A 26,248-nucleotide genomic window follows, 5' to 3' on the forward strand; every position below is an offset into this window, starting at 1 on the left:
TTTGGTTTTCAATCTTAAAAAAACGTCGTCTTCTACTCGTCACTCTCCTCTCTCTCCCCTCTCACACTAGTCATCGTTAAGTTAATCGAAGCTTCAATCGCTCCAGTCATGGTTCTTTTCAATCGAAGCTTCAATCGACACTCAAATCTGTTCAGTAGATTGCAATCGATCAGATCATTTACACCACACCTATGAACCCAATAATTGATCTCCAACAAATCGCCCTAATCTCGCATTGATTCTTGATTCCCCCAAATCAGACCTCCTATATCTTCTTGTTTCGATTTCTCTGTTGCCAAGAATTCTTTCAATCTGAGGTTCGTATCGGGTTTGTGTAATGAAATCGAGCTTGCTGAGCGTTCTGTTTCTCTTCTTCAGGTGTGTTGATTTGGTGTTTCCCTCTGATAGTCCTATGATATGGTTCCCTCTGATAGTCCTATGATTTGGTGTTTCTATGTGTTATAGAAGTAAGTATATGTTAAAGATACTGATGAAACATACACTATGCAAGTAACTTATGTAGGCAACTTACAAATCATAGAAGTAAGTTGATGTAAGCATTTTTTGTTGCAAGATTAACAAGTTTTCATTTTTTTTATATTGTTTGGTTAAAATTTATTTGTCTACTGTATTAGGCTTTTAGAAATACTCTGGATGTATTGGCAAGTAAAGGTCCACTCATGGAAGGCAATGCGATGGATAGGGTAGTCTTCTTTTGCTTCTCACTCAGGTAACTTATTATCTAAACAATCGTATTGAATTTGATCAGTAAGTGAATGTTGCAACTATTCTGCTGATTTTATACCTCACTCCTTCATTGCCTGCACTTGGTTCTAGTGAATACAAAAGGATCCCTTCAAGACCATGTAACTTTTTCTCATTCTTGGACTTAATTTTGTTATTGAAGATATTCTTTTTACCAGTTACCAGTATATGTATTCTTACATGTTGCTGGTTTTGTAGTTGCATTATGACTTTTTACCATTTACCCAATGTACAATACTTTTTCCCTCAAGTGATGTGCTTCAAACAAGGTAAAAGACAATGCTTTCTCTGTTGTTTTATTGTATTAATTTGTTATTTTTTTATCATCCTAGTGTAAATGTGTAATATGATTGACAGGAGGTATGAAGCAAACCTGATGACATGCTTGCTATATGATCCATATCTTAAGGTATTAAAGTTGATTTTATCCATTCATATTGTTGTTATCATGGGATGCCTTTAATATGTATGGATTTCAGGCACTGTATTGGCGTATTGCATCTGCATCTACTCTAGCAACCATGTTGGAGGGGCACGCATATGTTTTTCTCCAAGTAGTTGATTGTTGTTGTTGTTGTTTTTTGATGTTGCTATTTTTGTTGTTATGTGCTCTGCTGCTGTTGTTGATTTGTGTTGTTGCTATTTTGTTGTTGCTGTTTTTGCTGTTACTATCGCTGTTTTTATTGTCGTTCTTGCTTTTATGAATTACAATTTCAGTCTTATGTTGTTATTTTATAGTTTGTACTTTGTTGTTGGCTCTTGTTGTTGTGTTATTTAAAAGTGGGAAATGTTTTTAATAGCTTGTTATTTAAAAGATCAAATCTTTGTAAATGTTTAGGTCTTATATCTTGTACTTATATTGTTTGTATAGGTTAATTTACAAAATTTACATGGCATGTATAAAATAACAAGTTTTAATACTCAAGAAGTCGGATACCCGGAACCGGAACCGGTTCCGGCGGTTCTAGGAGCGGTTCCAATTTTCTAAGAACCGGTGTAGGCGGTTCCGGTTCCAATACCAAAAACTTAAGAACCGCCGGTTCCGGGAGCGGTTCCGGTTCCAGCTAAAATAGGCGGGTACCCGGTTATGCTCATCCCTACTAATGAAGATGATATCCCAAATGGCGATCAAGGTGAAAGATTAATCCATTTTGTTGTGCATTAATGGGACTGGAAATCATACTTCACCTCTTCCACCTCCTCTAATTGTTCTCCCTAACCCACAAGTTCTTGAATAGTTCAAGGTCATTCAATCCCTATTGGCAAGCAGTGTCTATATGTACTCACATCTTGGAGATGAAGTCTCATATTGATAAGCTGGGAGAGTTGGGTGTCGAAGTCTCAAGGAAGCTGACTGTTGACTGGGTTCTTCAATCACTTTCCGAGTCATATAGTGAGTTCATTAAGAACTACTATGTGACAGACCACGACATGACCCTTAATGATCTTACCTATTTGATTGTTGCTGCTGAATCAGCAATGATTTGGAGCACTGATAAGGCAAATTTGATTGGAAGATCTACTTCCCAAACTTACATGGACATTGACAATGGAAACATTGGAAGTCCAGAAAAGTCTTATCTTTCCAATGGAAAGGGATCAGCCATAGTCAACCCGGTTGACCAAATGGTAAAGAGAAAGGTTGAGTCTGAGACAGTCCCATGTACTATTACTAAAGAGTTCATATGGTTCTATTGCCAAAAGAAGTGGCATTGGTTGCGAAGCTGACTTATTTACCTGAAAGTTCACTAGGATGGTAAAAGTCAAAAAATTTGACTATGCTTCAGGTAAAGTCCACTATCTAACTCTATTAAGTTCCTATTTAGAGATTCTTATTACATGATGTGACTAGGTCACATTTTGATGTTTTGTAGAATCGAAAAAGGAGAGGAAGCTTAGAAGAAGAGTATGTTGAATCTGATCGCGAAGATGGATTTTGATCGCATAATTTGAAGATCAGAATTTTAAGCTGGTGCTTAAGAGTTATAATAGATTGCTTAGGAATAGATAACAACATAATTTTCATATGTATTTGCATTGTAATGATAAGTTTTTCCGCAATTTTAAAATAAAAGGAAAAATTTTGGTTTTATTTATTTTAAGTATCCTTACAATGAGATTTGTGAAAACTGTTGTTTATATGATTCCATTGATAGCAATATTTGGAAAATGGATTTGATTCTTTCTTTTGTGGTAGTGTCATAATTTACCAAATAAGGAAAGATTCTCATCACCCAAGTTTCAGTTGGATAGAAACTTGGAATCATGCAACTTGTATTGTATGATGAATGTGAATTTTCATCTTTGGGAAATTAAGACTAATTCTTTGTTCACATGTATATGTGAGTCAAGTGAAGGACTAGGAGATCGGGTACACTTGGTTGTGCGCTGATCAGGTCCACCACAAAGAACGATAAGGATATTCGTAACGATTTACTAAAGTTTAGTAAATATGATTGTGCTTACAAGTTTAAGTATAATTCTGAAACATTGGAAAAGTTTCAATGTATGGCAGGACGAATGAGAAGAATCAAATTAGGCAGAAAGATAAAAGTTTCTCTAATCTGAAAAGATGGGAGAGTACTTCAGTATCATGTTTTATGATAATCTTAATGATTATGAAAAACCATATCAGAATTAATCCTCTAAGGACATCTTAGTGCATTTGTTTGACTAAGAAGAGGAATCATGAATTGTTGAAATGGTTAAATCAAAAGATGAATCATACTTCGTTCCAAAATTGAGTCTTAGAGTAACACTACAAGATCGAGCCTTGAGTGACATAATGTTAAGAAGGTTTAAAACACTTATCAAATGTAGAGTAAAATGTTTTCTACTCTTGTACATTTGAAATTGGTGAGTTGTGATGTTTTGGATAAAACAAAGACCAACTAAGGCTAATTGTGTGAAGTGTTTGTCTTGATAAGAATCCACACTAACTCTTGACTATTTGCTTTGTCAAGGAATGGTTCTTGACAAGAGAATCTTATATGTCAAGAGGTCAGTGGGAGTCTTAATGATCTTGAAAATGGTCTCAAGAACTAATCAAGGGTATTGTTTATCACTAGCACACGACTTGAGGTTTATAACCTATCGTGTTGACATATTCTTGTTTCTATGCCCATTCCAGTTAAATTTGACTATGCATGTGAGTTCTATGAGTTCTCAATTGTTTGCATAACAACTTGGAAGACATGGTAGACCCTTGTGCTGCCAGGTAGCAAGAAATTAAGATTGAACAATTTCAGTCCATATGATTTTGGATTTGTCACTAACCTCCTCTTGTGGTTATGTTTTTGACAAATTCATATGGATAGGAACACATACACCATAAAATCTAAGTGTCATAAGGTTTCTCTTCCATTCATGAAAATGATGGTGAGGAAACACTTTCACTAAGTAGATTTTAAGGAGATAGAAATTGTGATATTTGCATTCTCAAATTCAATTATGATTACGACATCCCTTTTCATAATTCGAATTGTGAGGTCTCACTACAAGAAAAAGTTGAAATAACTACGGAAAATTGCTACGAAAGTAAAATCCGTAGTTATTCTGCTACGAATTATGCTACGGAATGGTTTGTCGTAGCTATTTTGCTATGGAACTTGCTATAGAATTTTATTCTGTAGGTAATATTTGAATAACTACGGAATTTTGCTACAGAATTAAAAACCGTAGCTATTCTACTACGGATTATACTACAAACTAGTTAGACGTAGGTATATTTCCTACGGAATTAGCTACAGAATTGCATTCTATAGCTAATATTTGAATAACTACATAATTTTGCTACGTAATCGGAGTCCGTAGTTATCATGCTACAAAATTTGCTACAGAATTATAAGGCGTAGATATTTTGCTACAGAATTATAAGGCGTAGATATTTTGCTACAAGTGTTGCTAAAGATTAAAATTTGTAGTTACTTTGCTACAGAAGTTGTTACGGAATCAAAATCTGTAGCAAATTTGCTACAAAATTTGCTACCGCATCTAAGTCCGTAGCTATCTCGCTACGACATTTGTTACGGAGTAAAAATTCGTAGCTATGTCGCTACAGAATTTTCTACGGGATCATAGGTCGTAACTATTATACTATAAAATAAAAACCATAAATATTATACAATAGAATTTTCCAGTATGCAATTTTAAGTGTTTGGAGGCTTCTCAAGTAAAGTTTAAACCCTTAAAACCGAATTTTCGAATTACATTAGCTAATTACTTAATTAAAATTTATTTTTATATTTTATACATTAAATAAAATATTAAATAACCAATATAAAGTAGAAGACATTTTAGACCGTAGACCGATTTAGGGTTTTCGGTATTTAGTATTTACGACTCATAATCCTCACGAATTCACGACTCACACCGAGGAAACCGATTCAAGGAAACCAAAAACCCCATAAACCGAAACCGGTTGAGGTAAGAAAGAACCGCCAAAAACCTTAGAAATAGTTTGGTAGGGGGCTGGTCACATCCCGTTTGTTCGATCGATTGTGGTGCTTTCCGTTGCGCATTGGACCGCCCCCGAACTTCTTAATAGAAAATAGGGCTATGCATGGTCGGTTTTGGTCCCAAACCCAACCCAACCCAACCCATAAATGGTCGGTTTCTGGTTTTTAGTTTTTAAGTATGGGTGGTTTCTCGGGTTGGATGGGTCGGTTTTTCATTTTTAAGTGTGGGTCGGTTTCCCGGGTTGGATGGGTCGGTTTTTGTGTAAAAACCAAAACCGAACCCGATTTTTCTATTTTTAAAAATAGCAAACCCTAACCGTCGGTTTTGCTTCAGTTTCGATTTTTTCAGTTTCGGTTTCTTCGGTTTTAGTTGGTGTCTTGGTTATTTTTTGGTTTGGATTTGCTCACCCCTAATAGAAAATGCACCCCCTTGGTCTAACTAGCCCACATAAGTAAATAGTGTCGGTCGTGTAAAAATCAATTTTAAAATAGATTGTCTATTTTTGATCGGTGAGCATACCAGCTATCACATCGTCAATGAAATCTTGATTTTCGGTTCTAGAAGTTTGGGCTAACATCAAAAGAATTTTTGATCAGTGAGCATACCAGCTATCCCATCGTCAATGAAATCTTGATTTTCGGTTCTAGAAGCTTGGGCTAACATTAAAAGAACGATATCTGCATCTACCCTTTAGAAAATACTTGAGTCGCCGAGTTAACAAAAAGCGAAACAAATTGAAATGACTAAGTATCCTTTAACTTGAACATCAAAGAATTATTTTTATATAATCTATATTACTTCAATTCAATTTTATTTCAGACTCGGATTTGGTCAACATCGGTACTACTCGGTCAACCCTCAAACCGGTCAAAGATTATGTTGACTTATAAAAAAATAAAAATAATAATAAACCCGATATTAATAATCAAATACCCTTTTTCTTTTTCACTTTCACGTTCCCGCTGAAGAATTCCAATCTCCCACTATGTTGTGTGATTTATCTCCAACGAAGGCAAGTACAGACGATGATGTCTCTATTCTCCAGAAATTTTATAACTAGCGATGTCTATCTTATCATGTGAGATTGAGACGACGACAACCCACAACAGTTGTTACCATCTCTGGAAGCAAGCGTATAAGGATTCATACATGTAAGTTCTAAAATTCGTGATTATGAATTCAATAGGTTTTTAATTTGACAATTTCAGGTTTTTAAGAATTCAATAGGTTGATACTAGAATGAATTAATGGGTTAAGCCAAAAATATTGGTTATTGTATTCATACCTGTAAGTTCTAAAATTCGTGATTAACCTTAATCAACAAGGTTTAGATTTTATGACAACAACAAATCCACATGATTGTTAACAAAGGAAAGTAAATAGAACAGGTAACAAAAGACTTATGGAGCTTGTTCACAAAGTTTGTTAAGTGTAACCAAAGAATAGGTGCAGGTCCTTGTTCTTCAATGTGAATCGTGAACAGGGGATTAAAAAAAAATAGGGACAAAGATAAAAAAAATTTGCTGACTAAACTTTCTAAAAAGTCCCAGATGTTGAATTATTCCAAAAATACCCTCACATTGAGTTATGTGTGCCTATCACTTAATAAAAACTATCAGTATGACAAGTAAATCAACATAGAAATAGCAGGGGGGTTGTTGAAACTTGTTCATGAGTTTTTAACAGTTTCTTGATTTGAATTTTTGTTAATAGTTTTTTACATTATGCTCATGAGTTTTTAGTTGAACATTCATGTCGTTTGCCACATCTTATTTTAAGTATACCAAACCATATTATTTATGCAGGTGTGTTTGTGTATAACGCTAGGTAGGGGCATAATAGATAGAAGTGAAAGTAAGTTTCTTTTTCCTGCCAGGGGTAATTAAGTCTTTTTCAGTTTTTTTTCCAGCCTGCAGTCCTCAATGGTCTAAAAACTGAATTAATAATGATAAAATTTGTAGCACTAATTTTTTTTATTTGAACATTAATGTCGTTTGCAGATTTTAGTACTTTTTATTACACAAAACCACCAAAGTCGATCCTTTTATAGATACCACTCTTGAGTCTTGAAGAGTAGTGATCTGCTTGATTTACAAAGGTACCATTTCCGAATAATGCTTCTGAATAAAAGTTTCTTGATCTGAATTCTTGTCAAAATCTATTCCATCAATTTTCAAGCACTTCTACGTTCATCTCAATGTCGTTTGCACTTTGTGACTTGTTCGGACTTTTAATTTTCGCCTAGGTTTTTTTTTCCTCTGTGTATTTTCGCAAACAGTAGGAGAATGACCAAATTTCCCCTAGAACTAAGAATTCACCAGTTGACCCATTCCTTATATATTTGAAATCCTTTCCATGTAAATATAACCCACATAATTACTTCTTCCTTATATATCTTCAATCCTTTAATGTATATTAAGAAAAAAATAATATATACTTTAAAAATTCCTATCATAACTCCCGGCAAAACAAATTTTTTTCCAAAATATTCAAATTTTTTTAATTCCCTATCCCACTCCCGGGAAAACAGAAATCCCTATATCCACTCCCGTCAAAACCGTTCCCCCAATATTTAGGCATAACTTGCCCACGCAGAGGAAAATTTCTGTTTATGTCTTTGGTCGTGTTTCGTTTCCTTCTACTATTCGGTGCTTCCAATCCTTGTGATTTCAGGTATGCTTTTCTTATTCGCTTTAATATTCTTCCCTCGATCATCTTCGTTACCTATCAACAACAAAAGTAAGAACAGGACCAGAATCGTTAAGGGTTTTATTTACAACCACATGGTTTTTTTTGTAAGTTCAAACATCGACTTTTAAATAATAAAAATGACCAGCATTAACTACAACATGGTTTTTCTTCTCTTTTATTTTCCCTAAGCCCGTCTTATATGCTTCCTCTGTTTATTTTTTGTGGGTATTGAAAGATCATTGCTAGTTCTGGGTTTACTTACTCTGTATATGTTTCTAATCTTGAAAACGGAATGGAACAATGCTTATAATCTGATTAGTTCAACAGAACGATTAGGTCCCTGTGTTGTAAACTGAATATATTATTCATATTAAGATTTTTTATGATATCAAGTTCTTTTCATTTCCTATAAGATTATTTTTGTTACAAATGAGTATATTTCAATCTTATAATGTTGTATTTATAATGTAATTATTATATTACAGGAAATCTGTCTCCATTCCCATTAAAAGGAGCTCCAACAAGGCCTCGCAAAAACATGCATCGTCTGTTACAAAGGCATCTTAATGAAACATCTACACCAGCTGCTACAGTGACATCCCCTTTGGTTACCCCTACATCCATCCACACCAACAAGATCTACCTCTTCACTATTTGGAACTGTATCAACCCCATTATCCAACCCTTCAATCACACTAGCAACATCATCTACCCTTGTATCCACCCGTACACCATCTACCCCTCCCCCCATTCTTTGGTAGTGTATCAACCCCATCAACAACACCAGTCCAATCATCTTCCCCTACCTCCACAACAATCCCATCCACATCGGTTTCTTCTGAACAACAAGACATACAGCTAGAAGGACGCATACATGTTAAAGTGCGCGAGAATACGTAAGTTAACATACTAACTGATTTTCATTTTTGTGTTTAAGTTTGATTTGTTCATATCTGTTTGCTATTTTTGTAGGTTATTACCTTCAAATACATGTTCATCCATAATTAAGAAATCATTCCTAGACAAAGTGGATGAAAATGGATATAAGTGGGTAACTATAAGCAAAGAAATAAAACAGTTTTATTGGGAAGAGTTTTAGGTACAAGATTTTTATATTTGGTTTTTATGTAATTATTAGGCATATCATTCAATTATTATAACTCCATTGTTATGTATTGTAGAAAAAATGTCAGTGGGATGTTGCAGTTGGTGACTCGGTAGTCAAGGCTGCTTGGGAACACAAGGCCAAAGAAAGATATCGCCAATATATCTATGACATAAGCACAAGAAATCCAACTCGTGAAAAGCCATGCCACATAGAACAACATGTGTGGAATGCTTGGAATGCAATCTGGAAATCAAAGGACTTCAAGAAAAAAATCAGAGCAAAAAAAAAAATCGACGTAAAGGTGTAGTGGGTGGAAAAGCCCCACCTACTCATTATGGTGGATCGGCTTCACATCAACAAATTGTTGCTGACATGGTAAGTGTTTTTTAACCGTTAATATCATTTTTAGCATCTTGTTTTCATTTTTAGTTATTATTATCTTATGGAAAGGATTATAGCATCCTCAAAATATCTTAGTAATTTAACCTTGCTCTTGGTTTATTACTGGTTAAATCAAAGTATTATAGCCTAGTCTTATTATATATTTCTTTTGATACATCTTTTGGGTGAGATTTGACATATGTGTGGTATTAATGTAGGAGGAATATACGGGACAAGCTCGTTCATGCTATGATGTATTCATGTTTACCCATACTAAGGATCATGACGGGAAGACTTTTCAAGTTGACAAAGCTAAAGAAGTTCATGTAAGCTTAATTTTAAATTATTTAATAATATAAACTTAAAAATCTTGTATAAACTATATATTAATGCAAATATAACATTGCAGGAGTATTTTGTGTCTCGACGTGCGGATTTGGCACTCCTAGGAGAGGAAGTTGATGAAAGTGAACTGTTTTATAAAGCTGTCGGAGGACATGACCGTAAGAAAAGTTAATTCCATGATAAACTATTTTTTTAATAAGAATTTATGTAACTTTTTTTGTTTATTGCACTTTCATAATGTTGATTTTATTATGAATATGCTTTGGGAATTTTTTTGTCACTTTTGTATGTATTTTGCTACAGAATTAATCATGTCATCAATTTTTGCTATTATTATTGTTATGGAGTTTCTACGGATATTTTCACAAAGTTATTATGTAGTTGAATTGCTTTGGATTTTGCTATGTAATCTATTTCGTCATATCTTTTTTGCATCGGAAGTAGACCGTGGTAAATTTACTATGAAACATTTGTAACACACGTGTATTGTAGTAAATTTTCTACAAGACATTTGCTACGGAAGTAGATTGTAGTGAATTTACTATGGAATATTTGCTACAGAAGTAGATTGTAGTGAATTTACTATGGAATATTTGCTACGTAAGTAGATTGTAGTGAATTTACTATGAAATATTTGCTACAAAATTAGGTCATAGTAAATTTACTACGGAGTACTAGCTACGCCATTAACCATAGTAGATTTGCTGCAGAAACTAGCTACGAACTTAGTTTGTAGTTAATTTGCAACAGATTTACTATGGATCAGGACGTAGTTAATTCACTACGAACTTGCTACGGAAATAAATTGTAGTTAATTTGCTACGATGTTGCTACGGATGTAGTCCATAACAATTTTTCTACGAAATAAATCTGTTGTAAATTCCGTTGCGAAGATGCTACGGATTCTGTAACGAACCTTTACTAACGAAGAATTTGACTACAGAATGGATCCGTAACTAATTCCGTCGCTAATCGATTTTAACTACGGAATATCATGTTTTAGCTATGGAATATTTCCGTAGTTATTTCGACTTTTTCTTGTAGTGTCTAAACATTTGAAACTATGATTACGACATCCCTTTTCATAGTTCTAAAATTCTTTAGACACACATGTGAGCTATCTAAGGAAATGTGTATGATTTTGGGAAGCGGAAGCATCTCGTATCAGAAACCTGAACATTGGTAATGAAAGTCAATAAAATATTGATTTCTAGAAGTCCAGTTGATTTCTGGATACATGTCAAAGCTAGTGGGAGCATAAGTGTTATGCTGATAAGAAGATAATTATCATGTTAGTGGGAGCATGATTATTATGTTAAGTGTTGCAAGTTATCAATGTTAATTATAAAAAACAAAAGTTTCAATTTGCAAAGTTGCAGGGTTTGAAAAGTTGTTGTGCTATAATTAAGGGAGAGGAAATTATACTTCATTCCAATTCTAAAAGCTTAAATTGAGATTTTAATAAAATTTAGTCAATATATATATATATATATATATATATATATATATATATATATATATATATATATATATATATATATATATATATATATATATATGAATGTTATGTTGGAATGGTTCAACATAAGGAAATTCTATATATGGAAATATTAATTGCGTTCTCAATATTCGATTATGATTACAACATCCCTCTTCATAGTCCGAATTTTGAGAACATGGCTAATAGAAAAAATTATAGCAAAAGACTGGTCTAGGATCATGTCTTTATGTGAGACATTATAAATCGTATCCCATATGCTTCGGGTATAGGATCGATTGCATATGCTATAATATTTCTATGTGTTCTGAATTTTCCAAATGCCTAGGGCATTAAGAGGGAAAAAGGACCAGAATTGTATATGACTAAAATGATTAAGCAATTGTCAAGGACAATCTGAGGCTTACCAAAGATTGGTTACTCATGGACAGTTGGAAGTATAGTGTTAATTTTGGAAGTACCATATTGACATGTTCTGAAAAGAGGTAACTCTTGTTCAGAAGTGATAGTCAAAATGGGAATATGGAAATGTTTCCATAAGTAGAAGTTATTCTTTAAATCTGTGTAAGATTAGAAAACTTAATGCAAGAAGGATGTTCAAAGGAATGTACTTTGAATGTGAGACTTCGTTTCCATGGAATTGCTCTCCATTGGAATACTTTGTAATGTATGTTGCCAAGTCTTTGTGAATTTTGTGCATAGTCATTACAAGAGGATCATTGCATATAAGTTTAGAATCTAACAGATTTCAGTAAATGACAAAGAATCTTGTATTCTTACATTTGTTATAAGGATTTGGAATTGTGAAATTAGCATCATTTAAATGTTTTCAATTGATATATTCCACAAAGAAAGGACCATAGGTAAACATAGTGTGCATTCTTGTAGCATGGGACAACTATTGTTTTAGTTCAAGTATTAAGTTGATTATTTGAAACATTATACAATGAATAATGAGTAATCAATATGGCTCAAAAGTTTTGGGGCCATATAGGATTAGTATTATTCTTATGTTTCATTTTGCATGTTTTGACTTCCCGAATAACTAGGTTATTCAAACCGTCTATAGTCGATCATACTTTGGAAGTAGGTATTGAGGCAAGACTGTCATGAATGGGTCTGTAGTATGTCTAGGTGTTTTAGACATAGCTGCAGTATTCATTAGTGCTCCTGGAATAAGATTCGAGTATTGGATTAAACCCACACTCATTTGAATCACTTCATGGATTTTATCACGAGTGATCATGAGACGATAATATCTTATATTCTTCAAACGGAGACGTGTGAGTTGTAGTTACGAGTCTGTTGCACATTGACATATGAGAACGCACCGGTAACTTGGATGTTATAAAACATATTGTTGTGTGTAATTTGATGAGTGAGTACAAGCGAGCATTTGGGTCGAAGTTTATGTTGGATTAGTGTCTAAGCCCATAACTATTTTGGTATGTACTTGACCCGATTGCGAGCATGGTCCTTTTGGGTTGCCTTCACCAAAGCAACTTGATAGGATGATTTATGGAGAAAGAGATTAATTATGATTTATTAATATATTATATGAATAATATATTAAGAGAGAAATCATATTATTTAATTAATAATAGTCAAGAATTAATCAGAATTAATTTTGTGGCTAAAAGACATTAATTAAATAAAGGGGACTGGAACTGTCAATTGTGTGATAGTTGGATATTGGGCTAATGGACTCCATAGAGGATGGAGTGGACGAAATCTATGGGGAAACCCATTAGAATTCGTCCAAGGCCTCTAAGGAGGGAGTCCAAGGGCTGCTTAGGGTCTAAGCAGTCAAATTAGGGTTTCCTTGTTAGATAACCCTAATAGCCTCACTATTTAAGGACCCCTAAGGCACCAAAAACGTGGCTAACTGATTCCTTAGGGTTTCTAGACGTTTTTAGTGTCTTCTCTCTCCTCCTTCTTCATCCTTGTTGCTTATGGTGTTTGTGACTCCATTAGAGGTGTGACACTTGTGACACTAAGCTTTCAGAATCCAATTACAAGAAGGAATTGAGATTGTTATTGCTACATAACAATCAAGGTAAGATCTAAACCCTAATTCATATGTTATTTGATTATCACATGCTAGATCTAGGGTTTATGGCTTTGGATGATTATTGCATGTTCATTAGACAAACTAGATCCAAAACTTTAGGGTTTGCATGTACACCATAGGATTGTTGTAGTGCTCTTAACCCATCAGCGGTATCAGAGCCTAGGGCTGTTTGTTGATGAATTGATGCATATTTGGTCGTTTATTGCTTGAAAATCGAAGTTTTTTTTCTTCTGACTGGCAGACTCGCCAAGTCCATGAATGGACTCGACGAGTAGGTCCTACTCGACGAGTTCCATTGTGGACTCGACGAGTCCAGGGCTTTGGTGCCGGGATTTTCAAATTTTCTGCCAGATTTTGTTGAGGATAATTGCCAAAACTCGTTTTTCTTGCCAAAATCCAAATTTTTATGTTTGGAATGATTATCCTCATCAAAATTGATGGATTTGGTTAAATATGGATAATATAGGATTATTATTAGTCAAATATTTGACCTAGTAAGTTTAAAAAGTTTCAATTTTCACCCCTTAGGTTTTATAGTTTAAATTTGAACTTTAAAAGTTTTAGTTTTGAAATTTAAATAGTTAAACTCTAACATTGGAATTTAAAATTTTTGATTAAAAGTTTAATTTTGAAATATTTAAATTCTAAACACTAATGTTTTGAAATGTTTCAAAACTTGCCATCAAGTTTTGGAATTTAAATTTTGATTAAAAGTTTAATTTTTGAAATTTTAAATTCTAAAACCCTAGTTTTGAAAAGTTCAAATTATACCCTTATGGTCTTATTAATTTAATTAAAAGTATAATTAAAAGAGAGTTAATAAATCCATAATGACATGGTTTATGTTTAATTAAATTAAAAGGTATAATTTATTAAATTAACCCACATAGTATTTTAAAAGTATAAAATACACCCTTATACTATATATAACATTAAAAGTCTAATATTATATATATGTATAACTTAAACTGCTAGTCTTACCATTAGTATGCCTCATTCACGAAGCCGATCTATAAGGGGGGTATAAGGCTATGGCCTATAAAATGGCCGTTCAATGGGTGTCCACTCTCACCCACCGCTTCCTTGATTGGTGGAGGGTCGTTAGCCGAACGGGTAGGATAGGGCAAACTCTCTCCTCATTAAAAGTATAATGAATAAAGTAACTAAATGTTTTACAAAATTCCCACTCTTAGTTACTTTAGGAAAAGGTGAAATCGATGCAATTCCATGGAATTACACTTTGTACCCTTGTCGAGACAATTAGTGGAGCGTGTGTGGTTAACCGGCACACTAAGTTGGGTTTGGCATTGGTAGCGAAGGGTGACTCGATGTTTGTCATAGATCGATGGAGCGTGTGTGGTTAACTGGCACGTCGATTAGGTGACTGTAACATTGAGGGCACCACATACATTCGCATGGTTATTCACACCTTATTTGTGATCCTCGGCATCCCAGTCACAAATGAAGGGCATAATCGAGATTAAACATGACGTTGAAAAGTTCAATGAATCTCAAAAGATCTAGGAGTTTCAATTCATTTAAAACTTAACCTTCTTTTCGTTTTTCATGGTGGAAATTGGTAAATCGTCATTTACCTACCTTCAAATGTTCTGCGAGTTGGATTACGGCATCCCTCTTCCAATTTGTAGAATATTGTGCTGGGTCCTAGCCTTAATATCTCATTTGGGTGTTTTATTAAGGACTCAATCAACTAAACTTGAATTTTCTCCCGTTTTATAGATGTCAAAGTCTGACAACTATGGTCTTCCTAAATCCGTTGGAAAAAGTTTTCCACGTGAATATAATGTTCCATGATTGTATTGTGGAAATGGAAATCATGTTTCATTTCCTCCATCTCCTCCAATAATTCTCCCTGACCCACGTGTTCGAAGACTTGAAAAGTTCAAGGTCACTCAAGCCCTAATGGCAATAAGACACAAAGATGGAAAGTCTGTGTGTGCACACGTCTTAAAAATGAAGTCACACATGGACAAGTTAAGGATGTTGGGTGTCGATGTCTCAAGGAAGTTGGTTGTTGACTTGGTTCTTCAATCACTTTCCGAATCATATGGTAAGTTCGTTAGAGAGTACTATATGATGGACCACGACATGACCCTTATTGATTTGACTTATTTGCTTATTGTTGCTGAGTCAGAAATGATACAGCGCACTGGTCAGCAAATTTGTCTGGTAAATCAATATCCCAACCCTCTATGGGCAATGGTAACATTGGAAGTCCAGAAAAGTTTTCTCTACGCAAGAGAAAGGCTGAGTCTGAGATAGTCTCGTGTACCATTCCAGAGATTCCATATGTTTCTACTGCTAAAAGAAGGGGCATTGGTTACGAAGCTGCCCTCACTACCTAAGAGATCTAAGAGATGGGAGAGTCAAGATGTATGACTCTGCTTTAGGAAATATCCACTATCTAACTCTATTAAGTTCCTATTTGGAGATTCTTAATACATGATGTGATAAGATTACATTTCGATGTTTTGAAGGATCAAAGAAAGGAAAGGAAGCTTAAAGGAAGGAGCAAGCTGAGTCTGGTCGTGAAGAAATGGATTTCGATCGCATGATTCAAGGATCAGATATTTAAGCTACTACTTTAGAGTTAGGATAGATTGCTGAGTAATATTTACATAGTTTTCATTTGTAATCGCATTGTAAGGACAATATTTTTCCGCAATAAAATAAATTTTGATTTATCTTATTTATGTTTCCTTGCGATGGATTTTATGAAAATTGGTGTTTGAATGGTTCTATTGTTAGCAATATTGTGGATGGATTTAATTCTTAGTTATGTTATTTGTGGTAATGTCAGAAATTTACCAAATGAGGAAAGATTCTCATCGCCCAAGTTTCAATTGGAAAGAAACTTGGAATCATGCAACTGGTATTGTGTGACGAATGAGAACCTTCGTATTTGGAAAATTGAGACTAATTCCTTGTTCACATAAGTATGTGAGTCAAGTGAAGGATAATGAGATCTGGTACACAATGTTGTGCACTAGTCAAGTCCACCACAAAGAACGATAAAATGTTCGTCATGATTTGCTAAAAAATTAGTAAATATGATTATACTTAAAAGATTAAGTATGATTCTGAATCATTGAAAGGTTTCAGTGCATGGCAGAACGAATAAGAAGAATCAATTAGGCAAGAAAGATAAAAAGTTTCTCCAATCTAAGAAGAAGGAAGAGTACTTTTGTATCGTGTTTTATGATCATCTTAAAGATTATAAGAACCATATTACAATTCATCCTCTAAGGACATATTGGTGTATTAGTATGGCTAAGAAGGGGAATGGGAATTGTTGAAATGGTTAAGTCAATAAGATGAATCGTACTTCGTTCCAAAATCAAGTCTTAGAGTCAAATTCCAAGATTGTGACTTGAGTGACATAATCTTAAGTAGGAATGTTCTTACATTTGCACATTGGGTAAGTTGTGATGTCTTGAATATGACAAAGACCAGCTAGTACCAAATTGTGTGTAGGTTTGTCTTGATAAAGACACACACTAACTCTTGAGTATTTGTTTGTCAAGAAATGTTTCTTGACAAGAGAATCTTATATGTCAAGAGGTCAGTGGGAGTCTAAAGATCTTGAAAAGTTTCAAGAACAAATCAAGAAGTAAACCTATTAAACACTAGCACACGACTTGAGGATTGTAACCTAACGTGTTGACAAAATTTTATTTCTGTGCCAATCCAGTTGAGTGATTATGCATATGAGTTCTACGAGTTCTCAATTGAATGCATAAGGGCAAACACCTTGATCAATGAAAGTACATTGACTGGCATAGGTGAGCTGCTAAATAACTTGGAAGCAATGGTGGGACCCTTGATGGCAAGAAATTAAGAATGAACAAGTTCTGTCCATAAGAGTTTGAATTTGTCACAAACATTATCTTACGATTATGCTTATGACAAATTTGCATGGATAGGAACACATGCACCATAAAATCTAAGTGTCATAAGGTTTCTCTCCTTCATGAAAATGATTGTGAGGAAACGCTTTCACTAAGAGAGATTTTAAGGAGATAGAGATTATGTAAACTGCATTCTCAAATTCGATTATGGTTACGACATCCCTCTTCATAGTTCGAATTGTGAGATTTGGCAATTAGTCTGAACATTTGGGACTTAGTAATATGAGTTTTGAATTAGTTTATACACACATGTGAGCTATCTAAGGAAAGGTGTGTGAATTTGAGAAGCTTAGATAAAGGCTTATTGAAGCATATCATATTAGAAATATGAACTTTGGAAGTCAATAAGTATTGATTTCTAGAAAGTCCAACTGTTTTCTAAATACGTGTCAAAGCTAGTGGGAGCATAAATGTTATGCTGGTATGGATATAATCATCATGTTAGTGGGAGCATGATTATTATTGCAAGTTAGCAATATTAATTGTAGAAAACAAAAGTTTCACTTTGCAAAGTTGCATTGGTTGAAAAGTTATTTTGCTATAATTAAGGGAGAGAATATTATACTTCGTTTCAAATCTAAAGGTTTAGATCGATAAATTTTGATCAAATTTAGTCAAAAAGATATATGAATGTTATGTTGAAAGGATTCAACGTAAGAGAATTCTATATATGGAAATAATTGTTGCGTTCTCACACTCGATTATGATTACGGCATCCCTCTTCATAGTTCGAATCGTGAGAACATGGAAAATAGAAATAGAAATATTATAGCAAAAGACTGGTAAAGTATCATGTCGTTGTAATATTCGACCGTTCTAAAATTTTCCAAATGCATAGGGCATTAAGAGGGAAAGAGGACTAGAATCGGATTTGACTAAATTAGTTAAACAACTGTCAAGGATAATCTAAGGTTCGCCAAGGATTGGTCACTTGTGGACAGTTAGAAGTATAGTCATGGATGGACCATATTGACATTATTATGAATAGATAAGATTCCATTTAAAATGTGTTGTCATATGGAAAATATGGAAATGTTTCCATATTGGGAGTTGGACGTTAAGAATTTATGTCTAGATTAGAAACTTTTATGCAAGAAGGATGTTCAAAGGAATGTACTTTGAATGTGAGACTTCACATCTATGGAATTGTCTTGTAACAATCTCCAATAGAGCATTTTGTAATTTCATTGGCCAAGTCTTGGTGACTTTTGTGCCGTGATATTACGAAAGGACCATTGCATAAAATGTTAGAATCTAACATATTCTATAAGTGGCAAGAATTTGGTATTCTCACACTTGTGGTAACGATTGGGAATTATGAAATGAGTGTGATTGAAAATGTTATTCAATTATACTATTTCACAAAGTAAGGACCATAAGTAAACATAGTGTGCATGCTAAGAGCATGGGACAATTGTCGTTATAATTCAAGTAAGAATTTGATTACCCGAAACAACAAATAATGAGTAATCAATATGGTGATTAAATAAAAGTGTTTTATTTATACTCAAAAGTTTGGGGCCATATAAGATTAGTATTATTCTTGTGTTTCAATTTGCATGTTTTGACTTCCTGAATAATAAGATTATTCGAACGTTCCACAGTCGCTCATACTTTGGAAGTAGGTATGAAAGAAGATTGTCATGGATTGGTTTGTAGATTGTCTAAAGTGTAGTAAACATAGAAAAGGTTTGCTACAAGGTTCATGAGTGCTTATGAATATGATTTCAGCATTGGATTAAACACACGCTCACTTGGATCACTTCATGGATTTTATCACGAGTGATTGGTGAGACGATAATATCTTATATTCTTGAAACCGAGATGTGTGAGTTGTATCTTGCGAGTCGGTTACACATTGATAATATGTAAACGCACCAGTAACTTGGTGTTATAAACCGTATTGTTATGTGCGATTCGGTGAGTGAGTACAAGCAAGCATTGAATCGAAGTTTATCCGTTCCTTTTACCCAATGTAAGATAAAAGCGAAAGTATTGTTGTGTGCGATTCTGTGGGCCCCTCGATGATTTAGTGATGACAAAGGAAAGTGCTTGGCCAGGCCAGGACTGATTTGATTTGTTCAATTAGTCAGTCGTCATAAATCAGAAATCGGGAAACAACACATAGACTGAGAGAATGATTTCAATCCATGTCTCACGTCTATACGATATCTAGAATGGAGGAATATATGATCCCTTATCTAAAGGACGCGTATCTGATAAGATCAGAGTTGACAACGGCTTTTGAAAGCTACGATTGCTAATCAGGATCTGAAGTCATACACAGAATAGTTATTAGACTTATCCAAGTGGGAGACTGTTGGATTTGTGTCTAAGCCCATAACTATTTTGGTATGTACTTGACCCGATTTCGAGCATGGTCCTTTTGGGTTGCCTTCACCAAAGCAACTTGATAGGATGATTTATGGAGAAAGAGATTAATTATGATTTATTAATATATTATATGAATAATATATTAAGAGAGAAATCATATTATTTAATTAATAATAGTCAAGAATTAATCAGAATTAATTTTGTGGCTAAAAGACATTAATTAAATAAAGGGGACTGGAACTGTCAATTGTGTGATAGTTGGATATTGGGCTAATGGACTCCATAGAGGATGGAGTGGACGAAATCTATGGGGAAACCCATTAGAATTCGTCTAAGGCCTCTAAGGAGGGAGTCCATGGGCTACTTAGGGTCTAAGCAATCAAATTAGGGTTTCCTTGTTAGATAACCCTAATAGCCTCACTATTTAAGGACCCCTAAGGCACCAAAAACGTGGCTAACTGATTCCTTAGGGTTTCTAGACGTTTTTGGTGTCTTCTCTCTCCTCCTTCTTCATCCTTATTGCTTATGGTGTTTGTGACTCCATTAGAGGTGTGACACTTGTGACACTAAGCTTTCAGAATCCGATTACAAGAAGGAATTGAGATTGTTATTGCTACATAACAATCAAGGTAAGATCTAAACCCTAATTCATATGTTATTTTATTATCACATGCTAGATCTAGGGTTTATGGCTTTGGATGATTATTGCATGTTCATTAGACAAACTAGATCCAAAGCTTTAGGGTTTGCATGTACACCATAGGAATGTTGTAGTGCTCATAACCCATCAGTTTATCCATTCCTTTTACCCCATGTGGATAAAAGCGATATGTGTGGGCCCCTCGATGATTTAGTGATGGCAACCCTAAGTGCTCGGCCGGGCCTGGACTGATTTGATTTGTTGAATTAGTCGGTCGTCACAAATCAGGAATCGGGAAACAACAGATGGACAGAGAGAATGATTTTAATCCATGTATCATTCCATATGATATCTAGAATGGAGGAATATATGATCCTTTATCTAATGGACATATCATTGACTTGGTCAGAGTTCGACAACGGCTTTTAAGAGCTACAATTGCTAGTCGGGATTTTGGAGTCGTATTTGCAATAATAGTTTTAGACTTATCCAAGTGGGAGACTGTTGGATTAGATGTCTAAGCCCATAACTATTATTAATATGTACTCGACCCGAGAGTAGCATGGTCCATTTGGGTTGCATAACATCAGGACAATTTGTAAGGATGGAGTTTTGAGAAGAGGTTATATATGATTTATTAATATATTATAAGTTCTAATATATTAATATGAAATCCTATGATTTAATTAGTATTGATCAAGAATTAGTTTGGAATTAATTTAGTGATCAAAAGAGACTAATTAAATCTGTGGGGACTAATTATGGTAATTGGTTATATTTATATGTGTTGGGCTTATGATCCATATTGGACTAAGTTTATGTATGGATACATAAAGAGTTGGGCCACATGATAAGGTGGTGATCCAGACTTGTAAAGAATATAGGGGTATGAACTCACTTGATAAGGTGGTGATTCAGACAATACTTCACTTCTAGAAATGATTTTCCTTGACGAAACCGTGATTTTTCGTTGAAATTCGGGTTTTGTGCGGGCCGAGTTTCAAACCGAAAAGAATATTTTCTCGGGGACTTCGGGTGCTCCGGGCTTTCTTCGGGTGTTAGGGAGGTTCCCGAGGTGTCGGGGTGGTTTAGAGTGGCTAGAGAGGTGTTTTAGGGTGAAAGAATGAGCGAAGTAGCAACCATAACCGGGAGGCCTTGCATCCTATTTATAGTAGCAGCCTGGTCCTCGGTACGCTGGGTGTACTTGCGAAGAACGTTGCGCGTTCTGGTACACAAAGCGTACCCTCGTACGCGGGGCGTTCGTGATACGTGGCTTCGGATGTGTCAATGGTGCGAGATACGTGTTGCGTGCGAAGGAAGGGGCGACGTGGACGACTCCGGACCAAGTTTCCAAGTACGCGGGGCGTAATCTTGTACGTTAGGCGTACTCCTTCGGACATGCCTCATATTTGTGTCCCAAACTTCAAAAATTCATATCTTTCACACACGAGCTCCATTTTGACGTTATTTATATCCACGTGTAGGTGAGACCGTACTCTACGACTTTCATTTAGACTCCGTCGGCAAATTTTGACTATATTTTTAATGTTACATTTTTAACAGACCGGGACAGGAAAAGTCCGTTAAAAATTCATAACTTCTTCATCCGAAATCCGTTTCTCTGTATTTTTACCATTGAGCTACTATTGATGAGATATTCGATTCTCGTTTAGGTTGTGTTGGCTAAAAATCGCTCGATCTATAATTCAAAATTCGGGTTGTACACTACTATGCCGAATCTTAGAAAAATCATAACTTCCTCATACGACGTCAGATTTGGACGTTCTTTTTATGGATGCTCCGGTTTATCGTATGTTACAACTTTCGTTTAGATACCTAAGGCTAAAAAGCATTCGATTGTAAACTCACTTTTTACGTCACACAACGTTGTGTCGGTTCTGTCGCGAAACTTCGATAGGTTATAACTTCTTTGTTATAACTCAGATTTCAGCATTATTTATATTTCCAGAATCCTTATCACGACCACTACTACATTGACTTGAAATAACGGGTTGTTACTTATCCCCCCGTTAGAGGGAATTTCGTCCTGCAATTGTTTCTAAAGTGGTACTCATGAACTAGGAAAAAGATGTAGGTACTTCTGTTTCATCTGATCTTCCTATTCCCAAGTGAATTCAGATCCTCGCTGGGTGTTCCAACAGACCTTCACTATTCCGTCTGCTGTTTTGATCGGTAGGGAGTGTGTGGGTTTTGTTTACTCGTCTATGTTTACTTGAATAGTAACATGTCCCCTCGTAGTCTTGGGCAGCTTTGTCCTGAAGTTCATGGTAGGTCTCATACCTGGTTCATCTATCATCACCTTGTGTATACAAGTCGTATATAATCATGAAAAGACGTTTGGATGGGTGGCTCTGCCCCAAGTCCACAACCAGACAAGGAACAGGAGGTAGGGCGGAATCACACATTCTAAATCTGTAGAATCTTAATTATATACCACCCTCGCGTATACCCTTAGTAGTGATGGACTAGTTGCATGGGTCCTTAGTCTCTATTCTTGAACTTGCCTTGCAGTACGTGTGGTATTCCTAGGAGGTCTGCTGAGGATACTTCGGGAAGGTTAGAGAAGATATGGTACTCCTCACATGAGTACTTCAGAGGTTTGAAGCGAGAGACTATTCTAAGGTCTATGTCGGGTTTGTCGTTATGAGTGACGAAGGTTTTGTTATTCGGTTGTTTAAGACGAAGGGTCTCTTTGGTAGTATGTGGAATAGGTATGATGATGATCAAGCCAATCCATTTCTAAGGATGATATCGGAACTTCTTATCGTAACGATTGTTAAGTTGATTAGGAAGAAGTGTTTGTTAGAGTAGTAGCACTTTCTATGTTTATGTCTTTAGTGTTCTTTGTTTTATCCCTGTTATTACTACTACGAATATTTGTACCGTATTTAGTGAGTACTAGTAGTACGAGTGTTCTGATAATTGAAAATAATGAACTTTCATAAAATAATCCCTACCAGGTCCCTCTATAATCGCTTGGTGTATACTAAGCATGTATAATTAAGATTGGAAAGACAGTCGGCTGAGTGACTCTGCCCTAAATCCACAACCAGACAAGGAACAGGAAATAAGGCAGAATCACTCACTCTAAGCCTACAAATCTTAATTATAAATGACCCTAGTGTATACACTAAGCCATCATAGCTCACCTGCAAAGGTCCTTAGTTTTTATATGAATGATGTGTTAATTTATGATTTTAAATTTTTAATTGTCAAATATTTTCCGTGAAAATTCGATGTTTAATTATTGTTGTTTAGAAAACGTACCAAAAATCCTAGAAGGTTCCTTGTTGCTCTTTTTATGTCTTGTCGTGAAACTTCTCCCTCTCCTCCGTCATTTCTCTCTGTTGGACAATCTCTCTTGAAACGTCCCATTTCACCACATGCATGACATACTTGACTTGTACCAGCATCGGTGGTTAAAGTAATGTGTTGGACAGGAATTCTACAGAAACGAGTAGTATGGCCATTCTTGTTGCAGTTCTTGCAATGAAACTTCCGACATACTCCCTTATGATGGTAGTCACACTTGTTACACTTCAGTAGTGTTCCAGCATATCGACTGGCTGGTATCGGAGCGGTAGATGTTGTGGCTGCAGGGGCTGCCACAGGTTGCTGTCTCTTGGCAAGTCTTTGAGATAACATGCGCTCCTTTTTGTTCCAGAATTTTCGTTTCTTGCTTTTAGGTTTGTGGTCTAGGGTGCTCTTGATGACCGACACTTGCTGGTTTCCTTGGTTGTTACTACGATTTGAATTGTCGACACTGTTTCCATTTTTGTTTGTGTTGTTAGCGTTGAGATGTGCCATGACAGCTGTCACGACAGCTGTGACCGAAACTTGAAATGTAGCAGAGTCTATATGTAGAATCGGGGTTTCGTCGGTTAACCGGTTATTTCCATATGAAGACATGATCCTGTTACATGATGTGAAACGAGTTCGTAAGTAATTATGGTTGTTGCTAGTTGTACTTTACCATTTTATATATACATATAAAATTTTCGTTTTGTTGTACAATTCTCAATGTTTCGACCTACATTCCTATGATGTATTCATGATAGTGAGTAGAAATAGATATTGTAAAAAGGTTAAGTTCACTCATCCTAGTACTACTCTCGTCCAAGCATGTTTAACTGCAGAGTTCTGATGGGATCCGGTGCATTAGTGTTGGCATGATCGCACCCTATAAGTCTACGAGAAGGCATCTTTCTACAATAAGGTTTAAAAGAATGAAACAGTAGTAAGTCTTTAGTAGTAGCTATAACTCGTGTGTCGATTGAACTATGTTATCTTGGTTCTGTGTCTATCATGTTTTGACTTTTATAGAGTCTTGTAATCAATTCATAACAGAGGTCTATATAAAATAGACTTATGAATTTTACTAGTTATCACCCTTATACGAAATTCTGTGACTTGATGTACTGGTATTTGTTGCTACGAAAGAAGTGATAAGCCAAACACATAGTGTGAGTAGTATAATCACTAACTTACTAAGTTATATCATATTATAAATTACTAGTGTGACGTATAGAGTGCTTTCTGGTTTTCTCCTGATAGGATAAGGTTTGTAAATGATTTATCTAGTGTCTTCCTCTTTGTCCGATCCTTTCTCGGAATCCTCCTTGTGAACCCTCTTTTGGTTTTGCCTTGACTCCTCTGTTGGCTGTTTGTGCGAGAATGAGAGTGTCTAAAGAATTTACGAGATTAATAAAACATTTCTATTAAAAATAAATTTTTACGAGGATGATCCTTACCGGGTCCTTCTATGATCACGTAGTGTATACAGATTATATATAACCAAGATCAAATAGACCTTCAAATAAGTGATCCTACTTTAGGTCAGCAACCAAACAAGGAACGGGAAGTAGACTAAAAATCACAAATTCTCAGTCTATAAAATTTCAATTATATATAACCTTAACGTATACACTTAGTAATTATAGACCTACGAGAAAGGGTCTTTTAGTTTTTCACATAAGTTATTTATAGTACCTAAAATACTCCTATAGTATCTTAATTGTATGTTTGATTCTAGAGTTTCTTGGAATACGAAGTTGATAAGTTTTTAGACTTGTTGGTATTGTATGGTATCATAAAATACTCCTATAGTGTTTTAAACTATATGTTTGGTTCTAGTATTCCTTTGTATATAGAGTTGGTAAGTTTTAGGCTTCTTGCAACACCACCATCACTCCCAAACACATGTTGGTCGTATCTCAAATAAATATAGTTGATCAGACTATATTTATCCTAGATATGATTACATAACTGTCTAGGTTTGACTGTAGTGTTCAACATCTAAATACTTTTGTTTTGTTCTTCTTGTGATACTTGTTCTAGTATATATATGCATGTATGTATACTTTCATAAAAATACTGTTATATTTTAAAAGTATACTTTTAGTCAGAGAACTTCGGCCTCATTGTATTTATAGTTGTATATATTTTATAGGTTGATATACTTACTTCACTATAAACAATGCTCTGATACCAATCTGTCACACCCCAAAACCGGAATGGCGGAAACGTTCGGGGGCGGAGCACGTCATGTACAGTATCACAACAATTGAATAATAGTAATCAAAGCAACAACAACCATTGTATTAATAACATAGTATTTACATTGTGTTCAAAACATTACTTGTATAACATTAAAACTATTACAAAAGTTAAGGCATAATGCTACTATGCTCCGTCTTCGTAACGCCTGAGAGGGTACCTGTCTACTAACTTTCTTGAGAATACAAGTGGTTTGAAAAAGTGTCAACATTTAAGTTGGTGAGTTCATAAGTATTTTGGTGGAAAATATATGTTCTTTGTTCTTTGAAAATGTTTGTGTGTTCCTCCAGAAAATTCTATATTTTCTTAGTAAAATGGAATGTAATCTTAATACTTTGAAACCAAAAAAGTATAAGTTTCTTTATGTTTATAATCTGTGATTCAAGGTTCTGATTCATGTAATTAGTATGACCCGTCCTGTTACCTCCTATGATTACTTAGTGTATGCAAA

At 35.0% G+C, this 26,248-nt stretch overlaps 2 protein-coding genes across 14 annotated transcripts; both read left to right on the plus strand.

The window, feature by feature from the left end:
* LOC145165684 (uncharacterized) lies at positions 1-1,495 on the plus strand. Of its 11 annotated transcripts, none has more exons than XR_013740185.1 (6): positions 1-543; positions 636-730; positions 838-866; positions 964-1,034; positions 1,123-1,174; positions 1,245-1,495. XR_013740185.1 is itself a non-coding variant. In XM_079084492.1 (6 exons), the coding sequence occupies exons 2-5, from the start codon at positions 505-507 to the stop codon at positions 1,140-1,142; spliced, it is 351 nt and encodes a 116-aa protein (XP_078940618.1). In that variant the 5' UTR covers positions 1-378; positions 466-504; the 3' UTR covers positions 1,143-1,174; positions 1,245-1,495. The 11 variants fall into 11 exon arrangements, 4 of the variants coding, with proteins under 4 accessions (XP_078940618.1, XP_078940626.1, XP_078940610.1 ...); XM_079084492.1 differs by having other exon boundaries at positions 1-378; positions 466-543; positions 838-1,034; XM_079084500.1 differs by having other exon boundaries at positions 1-378; positions 469-543; positions 838-1,034.
* A 4,702-nt stretch (positions 1,496-6,197) lies between these two features.
* LOC145108992 (uncharacterized) lies at positions 6,198-10,058 on the plus strand. Of its 3 annotated transcripts, XM_079046089.1 has the most exons (8): positions 6,198-6,374; positions 7,029-7,077; positions 7,224-7,321; positions 8,400-8,810; positions 8,887-9,013; positions 9,096-9,397; positions 9,622-9,729; positions 9,813-10,058. In XM_079046089.1, exons 6-8 carry the CDS (start codon positions 9,224-9,226, stop codon positions 9,918-9,920), a joined length of 390 nt encoding a protein of 129 aa, XP_078902215.1. In that variant the 5' UTR covers positions 6,198-6,374; positions 7,029-7,077; positions 7,224-7,321; positions 8,400-8,810; positions 8,887-9,013; positions 9,096-9,223; the 3' UTR covers positions 9,921-10,058. The 3 variants fall into 3 exon arrangements, with proteins under 3 accessions (XP_078902215.1, XP_078902220.1, XP_078902228.1); XM_079046094.1 differs by lacking the exon at positions 7,029-7,077; XM_079046102.1 differs by lacking the exons at positions 7,029-7,077; positions 7,224-7,321.
* The last annotated feature ends 16,190 nt before the right edge of the window (positions 10,059-26,248 follow it).

This window comes from Lactuca virosa, chromosome 1 (assembly GCF_052849685.1).
Source record: "Lactuca virosa cultivar CGN04683 chromosome 1, Lactuca_virosa_CGN04683_v6, whole genome shotgun sequence".
In the NCBI taxonomy this organism is placed as follows: Eukaryota; Viridiplantae; Streptophyta; class Magnoliopsida; order Asterales; family Asteraceae; genus Lactuca; species Lactuca virosa.